General features: G+C 46.6%; 1 protein-coding gene across 1 annotated transcript in view; it reads right to left on the bottom strand.

Moving 5' to 3' along the window:
• Positions 1–810: 810 nt before the first annotated feature.
• The window catches only part of T265_09614 (hypothetical protein), a gene marked incomplete at both ends in the record, with an annotated part of 22,904 nt that continues 14,786 nt past the window's right edge, over positions 811–8,928 (bottom strand). The window contains 2 exons of the mRNA XM_009175735.1: positions 811–1,621; positions 5,265–5,549. Coding sequence (XP_009173999.1) covers positions 5,265–5,543 — 279 coding nt within the window. The remainder of the gene's footprint in view (positions 1,622–5,264; positions 5,550–8,928) is intronic.

Raw genomic sequence — 8,928 nt, 5'->3', positions numbered from 1 at the left:
CTCTCTTCACAATAAGGTTTTCAAATAAATTATGGCTGTACGGCAGCGAAGCATCAGTGTTAAACACTGATGTGATGTAATTGTTGATGATAACGATGTAAGACTGCCAGGGAGTCGACATTTCTACGGAGTAAGTCACCACACGTTCCCACTCCTAACCTAAAGGACCAGTCCTTCATCGACCGGTCGACCTAGTATAAAAGGGTAGTGAATGTACATAAACCATCATGCAGTTGTCTCTTCGCGACGGCAATGTTGCGCTAACAAAGACGTATGCACTACCCGGTGTCTCCTACCTGAAACCCAACTCAAATGGACTTGGTATTTTGGTCTTTAGCAACAGTAGCGTTAACACGAACGCTTCATGCCAGTACAAAGACATTGGTGGGAAGAAGCAAAGAGCGAAAGGAATTGACTTCAAACACCACAACGTTTTTAGTCACACGCAATCACCTGTCGTGATAGTGGTTCTGATTCCAAGAACTTTTGACACTCCGTGAAATGGCAGTCTTTTTTGGAGTCACGCTAACCAACCAGCACAGGATGGCGCTCACAGACGAAAGGCTGTGGGTAGAGTTCCCAGCTATCCGACCCGGGATCAACCTGGTGGTTCCGATTGTTGGTGTAACATTTCACAGTCAGGCACGCATGAAGTGTCGCAGTTCACTACACAGCTACCAACCAGCTTACTAGCAGATGAAACATTGATCGACCGGTATTTACCTCGAGTGTTCCAGCCCAGAGATGCTTCAGGCGCAAAACCAGTGGTAGATGGAATAAAACGGCAAAACACCTGGTCCATAAGAACCTGTTTATTACATGCCTTGGGCTCGTGTGCAGACCGAAAGGTGACCATGCGCGCTTCAAGTGAGACAGATCGGATGGCAATTTTGTAATAAAAACGTCAGCAGACCCAGAAAGGCGGCATATTTGAAGACGAGAATAAGTGGGAGCGGAAAATTAGGGAGAACATGCAAGTGGACGGGTAGAGAAGATAAGGACAAGTCAGCGCTAGAAACTCAAGGTGGCCAGGAAGCATGTGCAATTGAACGATAATCTCATAACCAAGAAAACTCAATCAGAGGTGCCCACGTTGACGACCAATGCATCTGCCGGCGAGTGATACACGATCGTGCCGGGTATCGTCAAAACCAAGAAAAACGAAGAAAAAACGCACAGATATATGCACCACATGAGCGGATGGTTGAATGAAGAATGAACGAGAATGAACGTCCTAGTCGAACTCCGCGTAAAACGTTCTTCCGAGTGGGACTTTGGTTTCCGGGCGGTGAGATAAAAGGGGTGAATGCGCTGGGTATGTGGAACAACCGCGGTCTTTTGTGGGGGGAGGGCAAATGGACGTGCGCGCTCGTATGCAAAGACAGTGGTACTAATTTGGAATAATTACAAGTACAAAGCGATAACTAAGTGAGCCGCTCCATTCATTGAGAACAATCGTAGCCTGGGTGGTGTGAACCAGGGACCGGAGCGAAGATGGAGATGATTGGGAAATGGATCGGAAGGCGTGTGGGAAACCGGAAGCAGTGGTTACAAGAAATAGTCTGGTGTGCGGCGGGACACATGCGGTTCCCCACGGCGCGGTGCCGGGTCGAATTGTAGGCTGGAGAACAGACGGGAGAGACATGTATATGGAGTAGTTTTCGCGAACAATGGTGTGTTAGAGGGGGCAACGCAGCAAACAACTGAAAAGAATATCAATGAGCGTATTCAGGTGCTGATTCAATCGGTGCTTCGTGCAGCCCGACAGCAGCTGACATACTTTGAAGGCGCTATATCAACCTAATGGTTACGTACAAAGTACGTGGGTTTGATGTCGCATCGATGCAGTGTGTGCACCAAAACATTGCATTGATCACTGAGTCGGTTTGGATCGGCTACTGCCATCTTAGTTGTCACGTGAGTCGACTTGAAAAGCTGACATGACACGTGAGTAACGCATTGTGGGTGGATTAATTAGTAAAGTGAAGACGGCAAAAAACATTCCGGGACGAGGCCAGTTCATCATTATTGATTTTGATGAAAGAGCTCTACGCATGTATTTGCTTGGCAGCCTGAGTACAGAGAGACGGGAAGGAGGGAAGCAACACAAATGGGCTATTAATTTTACCGAAGGTCTGTTGAATATTGTATCTGCAAAGTCTCCTGGATATTTCCCAGATTATTCCTCTGCCTTCAGCCTTACTATTTGTGCTATGATCGCTGGCGCAAGAGCCATTTCGCCCGTGTACTGTAGCGAACTAGCAATGCTGGAACGCAGGAAACTCAACAGGTCAACAACCTGGGTCCGTTCACATCCTGTGCTTTGAAGGTCAGGTGATCTGGTTGTTTTGTCCCATTTTAATTACCGAAGCGTTGGAAGTAGATAAGTGTATGACATGGAAACAAAGTTAGACCACGCTATCGCCAGCTTCACTGATTAATCGAAGAAGTTCATCGACATGACGATGCAACACAACTTATTATTGTCGATTATATTGATTGTGCTGTACTTTCGACCTCGACCTAACCCTATTGTAAATACAATAATCTTTCAGCGGAGCATTCTGTCGATGCCTAGCTAGCGTGCCCCCCGAGGAAAGCACGAGGGATGAGATACTACCTACCTTGCGTTGTTGGGCACCGAATATGGTGTGTAAATAAAGAAAAATCGTAATCCACTCGCTTCGTGGTGGAGAGGAACAGAAGTCTGCATGAAAATCGATCAGAAGAAGGGTTGTGGAAAACCGGGAAAAGCCAGTTCAGGGTAGGCTGAACGTGTAACAAAATAAAGAAAAATCGTAATTCACTCGCTTCGTGGTGGAGAAACAGAAGTCTGCATGAAAACCGATCCGAAGAAGGGCTGTGGAAAACCGGGAAACGCCAGTTCAGGGTAGGCTGAACGTGTAACAGCGTTTCCGAATGGTGTATTTGAACATTCTTCCTTTAGTCGGATGCGCATAGGAACCTTGTCTCGTCGTTCAGCTGCGCTTGAAATAGCTTAGTGGTTAAGGTGCCAGCTTACAGATCGGAAGGCCTGCGCTTCGAAGCTAACCTCAGCATCTTGAGTGCTGCTGTTGGAGCTAGGGTAACCTGGCCGTATTCCAGCCCTTGGTCCTCCTTCTGTTGGCATGGTAACTAGGCGCCGAAAGAGTGCTACACCTAGACGGTTCCTCGGTTGCGAAACCCTATAGGGGCCAAGCTACCGTGCCAGCTGAAGGATGCACGATGGAGATACTGCCAGGTCGTTGAAGCCCGTATAGGAACGAAAATCGAAATCGTTCAGCTCTAGCACCCTTTTGGTGCTTAACTGCCATGCCACCAAAAGGTTGCACGAGGGGTGGGATACTGCCAGGTTGCCCAAGTCTAGACAGGGGAAGGTCGGATTCGAACCACGGACCTTCCGGCCAGTAAATTCGCGATCTAAACACCCGGTCCATCTCGCCCCCATAGGAACACTCGACATACAAAAGTTAGGCTGGGACCACGGACTTTCCACTCAGTATGGTCGCGCCTCAACCACTGAGCTATCTCGAGCTGCCAGTTGGTTCCGCAGACCAATCTGTTTCGCAAACGTGGAATCACCGCCTGGTGGGCATGCGTGCTGGTGCTTTGGGTTTTTCAGATAGAGGCGGGGAGAGACATACGAAGATGCAAGAACAGCGACTAATCAATAAAATGCACACAACCTCCGGCAAATGGTCTATTTAGTTAGCCTGGATGTAAACTGAAACTGAAAAACAAGCCCATACATTGGTTTGTTCCCAGTATTATTGATTATAGTGATTACAATTATTATTGCTATCACTATTACACGGCTTATACAACAGAACGCATTGAACTTAGGAGTGACGGCATGCCATCTGACATTTTCAAGCCTAATGCTTCGAATTTAGCTACATTACTTCCGGTATTATTCTCAAGATAGATTGAAAAAGTGGGTCCAAAACCATTCATTCCAGAATGACACACTCGAACCAAAGATTACCATAGCTTTGTGTGTACACCAAACTGTCGTGAATGCTGCGTAGTTCAGGATTACGTTTTGTGAAATACACCCATCTGCAAATCAACTTTATGTTACTGGGAGATTCAACTGAATCCCGGATCAATCATTTTTCTATAATATTTTTAAATTGGATGTGCTGCCTCGTGTTTCAGTTGGTGCGATAGTCGAAGTACTGTAGTGCTGATGGATTCAGTTAACCCTCCCGTTAACACCGAGCTAATGTGCGACCCGGTGTAGTTCAATACATTTTTGGTGCTCAAGCAGAACAGAAGGTTGACGGAAACTCGGGCGATTACGTCTACCTGGAAGATAAGGCTCGGGTATGTCGAGTATTCAGTGATCTTACGAGCAGCTTCTTGCGAACTGTTATCACCCTTATTCCTTCTCATAATGTCTTTCGGCCATGTACGATTTCAAATGAAGACAGGGTAGTCTGCACCGTGTGTTATACCGAAAAACCATGGTTCTCCAAAGATGGGACGAAGACCTTCTGTACTTCAACCTAGGAAGCATAGTTGCTCAATACAGGAAGTCGCGAGCCACATGTGTTGACAGACGCATTCAGTCCGGAGCAGAATCTAGCTGCATTCTGAGTAGACCGACCGAAATGTGACTGTGGTCACCAGCCACACCAACGATATCCATGCCGAAAAGTAGCGCTTCACTTGATTGTTGGTCCATACTCCGAGCTTGGCAGTTGGGCTGCAAACGTTTCATCACCAATCGAGGTGACGTCGTCAGTGTGGGATTGAGTAGGTAAATTCCTCCCCTCCTGCCTGTAATTATATGGTTTCTAAACAGTATCCAACACGTGATTGCTTGGCCCTGAGGTGACCTTCGTGTAATTTGATTGGTCAGCTTTACTGTCAAGAGGAGGGAAAAGAAACACTTCCTCGTGATATGAAAGTACACTGAGAAAGAAATTATCCCAATCTGAAAAGTTTGTTTTTTTCCTAACCAAACAATTTTACTCGATTTCTGGATGTTGTCCCTTCCTAGGTGAGCGTTACAGGAGTTTCGAAAAGTCAGAATTACTTACAATAAGTCAGTAATATTACCATTACCGTAATAAGTTAGTGGTATATGCTGAAATTGGTTAACGCCATATCTTCCCACTGGCGGATGCACGAGCAGGCGTTCAACCTACAGTTTGAGATAGTCACTTTGTAACTAGAATCCTTGTTAAGCTCAGGTACCAACGAGAATGAACAAAAGAGTGGATAGACACAAAACAGGAGTATGTGTTACCCAGGTGAACTCACAAATTATACTTCAGATTGTCATCCAGTTCCATCAGTGATGCCTGATTACCACATCGGTAGCAATAGTTAGGAGCACTGAAGATCGTCACCACGTTGCGGTCGTGACACCAGTTGTAGCCCTCCATGACCAGTTGGTGGGCTCGACTGACCAAGGTCAAATTGTTGCTGTGATTGAATGTTTCCGAAATGTCCTGGCCAAAAGTGTACCCGGCCCCACGGGGACTGATTCCCCAGCCACCACGGTCATCCGGATCTGACCACAGTAAATCGCACATTGGACCCTGAACAAAAGTGATAGAGAACAAAATGAGGAGGCAAACTCAACTACTGCATCGGACCAAGATAATAAATGCATAAGGACAGTCGTTTACAAGGGGTGTGGGATAATAGGTCACCACCATGAGACACCGCATCTCCTTCGATCGAACGGGACAGACAGATTAGCTTAGACCGAGTTTACAAATGACAAATGTTGCAGCAACACACCGGAAGTAATTGCCAAAGGTCTTCATAAGATACAACTGAATTCTATTTTCCGCATTCGAACGCAACTTATCTGTGTCACATTGGTAGTGCTGACATCCGCAAGGGCATACTTTGAGTACAAAACAAGGATCAAAAGGCTACTTCCAGGCCGAAGGGCGATGTTAGAATCAGGTATGTGGTGCTGTTGACCGATGTGTACCAGCAAGCAGCAATTATTTAAGAAATCCCTACCACGCGGTAGTACCGCCGGCACGTTCCCCATCGATGGGGAAAACCGTTCCACTCTGGTTCTTAAAAGCAGGTAGTTTTGATGCCAACTGGTTAAATGCAAAAAAGGATACCTCGCGACAGCATATTCTAACAAAACAGCAAAAATAATGGCAAATCCTGGGAATACCTGCGATCCTTCCTAACAGATTCATTACCTTCAGTCGGACCGCAACTGTTACACACACCAAGTGTGACAGTCTATACGTTAATGTGAGTCAATCATATGATCGCGAGGCTTGTGAAGCCGTTCAGCTGTGGCACCCTTTCGGTTCCTAAGTGCCAAGTGCCGTGCTACTTGAAGGAAGCAAGAGAGCTGGAATACTGCCAGGTTGCCCAAGCCTAGACAGGGGAAGTCGAGAGTCACAGGTCGGGTTCGGACCACGGACCTTCCGGTCAGTAAATTCGCGCTCTAACCACTTGGTCCATCTCGCTTGGGCCTGTGGGTCGAAACCCAACCACGCCAGCTCGACTGCTCTTTTCCAGGCAACCGGATAGTATCTCGGCCCTCGTGTTTCCTTCGAGGCGCACGGTAGCTCGGCACCGAAAGAGTACTACAGCCATTACTTATCACTGTGGTGTTTTCTGTTGAGGAGTAAACCACCTATTTTGGGGACCATATGCGTCTCCTCTTCGGTTTCAAGGGTTTGATATCCCAATAAGGGATTAATTACACGGGGGGAAGCACCATGTCCCGGCAACCGTCTACTCGCGTGCATCTAAGACTGGGATAGAGTTGGGCCAATGCACGTATGCAGCACAGCCCCAGATAGAGATCAGGATGACTACCAGGGACGTCAATTGTGAATCAAACGTAAGCCCAGTATAGATTGACGGGCAGCAAGTACATTGCAAGTTTGCGCTGATCAACGAAACTGCTTGCAAGCGCAACAGTGGGTGACACTGAGCTTTCATTACGGTGCACAGTCGTAGCTTCTTGCTCCTTTTATCCACGCCAATCTCGTTTGAGCAGAACTCCTGTCCTGGCGCGATTATTCTGGTTGGTCTTGCAGTAATGGAGAAGCAACGTGGCTGATACTAAAAACAGTATTGAGATTGTGAAGCAGTCAATCATTTGGAGTTCAAACTAGCGTGAGTGCCTGCGATAAGAATCGTAGCAGTGTAGTTACGACTGAATAAAAGCACACGTGGAAAGTGATGTCTAAAGTGAGCCTAAACGCATCATTTGTATTCTGTCGGAGATTTCACTGCTGTCAGAAATCACACTACCAGCAGTTATTATCAGCGACCACCTTTTCACCAGAATGGCGTTCAAAGTTAGATCATCGGAAGCATCATCATCGAGAGCACCCTGACGCAATGAAGACAAAGGTGCGCTGCTGAAAAAAGACTGGCGTCTCCGAGGTAAACGACCGAAAATCAGGAGCAGAGGCTTTCGGGCTAGCGTTGAAATAAGCCCGCCCAAGCAGCAGGCTGAAAACGACACACCTCCTGGAATGCCTCCCTCCAAAGCAAGCCTTGCGAACAACTACAGGAAGACCCTAGCCCGGCTAGTTACTTGCCATGATCTGCAGGGATTTCATGCAAGTACAAAACCTAGGACGGGAAGAAGTTCGGAAAATCAGAACACCACACAAGCAGCACTCGACTACGACTCGTCGTCTTTTCAGTGTGAACCTTCCGCACTGGCAAACTCGCCAAGTAAGCGAGTGGGAAACGCTGGTTAAAAGTTACATCAGTAACCTTAGATTCATTTTAGTCGCTAAGAAACGAACCGATTTTCACCGATCTGAAACAAGTCATGAAACCTAACTTGCACGACCATAGTAGGTTGTTTTGTAGCATGGTTCCTACCCTTTTCCCCAAGCGAAAACATTAAAACTGAATAACTCAGTAGGGGCAAGATGAGGGGATCAGGAGATTTTGGGTTTATAGTTTGTTATATATGTCTGCACACACGTTTTATAATTAAGTCGTTAGCCATCAGCTGATATCATCCAAAACTAATTACGTCCCCAATACGTCAGTAGTCAAGTACCTGAAGACGTCTCAGATTCTCTGCTTGGAAAGATTACGTCCCATAACTGATGGAGTCTGACAAATGTTGCCCCCGAGATCACGAGATATGGCTTTTTGCCGCCATGGATGACGCGAAGTAACGAATGGGAACTGGGTATTATCAGACACACTTGGATCAGAAATTCTGTGCTTCCTCTTGAATCGCGATGGACATATTCAGAGACTACGCGCTCTGAAGCACGGCTTCACACTCTGTCGGTGAAAAGTACATGCCGATGGTTTGATGGTGGAGTGCACTTATTGACTTTTACGCTCACTAAATATTAAAAGGATAACATCTGTATACTTCTCACACAGGACTCTCACCAGCACCCATTTAAACCTTTTGAAGACCTTCCATTGTACATCACACTATATTAGTGACGAGGAAATCGAATCAGAACAACGAGAGGACACTCATCGGAAGTCACCGTTTGTAGAAGTCCATGCACTTGGTTGTTGGTCTGTTCGCTGAGCTTGGCAGTTGGATTGCAAAAGTTTCATCACCAATCGAGGTGACATCGTGGTGCAGGGTCAGTGCAGTCAACCCTGCACTGACGACGTCACCTCGAATGGTGGTGGAACGTTTGAAATCCAACTGCCAAGCTCGGCGAGCGGACCAACAACCAAGCAACGAAGACGAGCTACCTACATTCCACAACACTACAAGTTCATACACTCTTTCAAGCCAAGGAATACATGGACACCAGGAACAGATTATATTCATGAGCTTGAGACAGTTGAGAAAAATAACCAAACGACATAATCAGACGTCCCCTTGAAGTCAAAGAACACATTTGTGGGTAACAATACGCAAACACCTCATGGACCGTGAGGTCGAAATCGTTCATGCATCGAAATATTGCGTGACGTCGTAATAAGACAAAA

The sequence above is a fragment of the Opisthorchis viverrini genome (assembly GCF_000715545.1).
Source record: "Opisthorchis viverrini unplaced genomic scaffold opera_v5_294, whole genome shotgun sequence".
NCBI lineage: Eukaryota > Metazoa > Platyhelminthes > Trematoda > Opisthorchiida > Opisthorchiidae > Opisthorchis > Opisthorchis viverrini.
The sequence above is the reverse complement of the archived record's forward strand: the minus strand, read 5'-3'. Positions and strand labels throughout refer to the sequence as shown.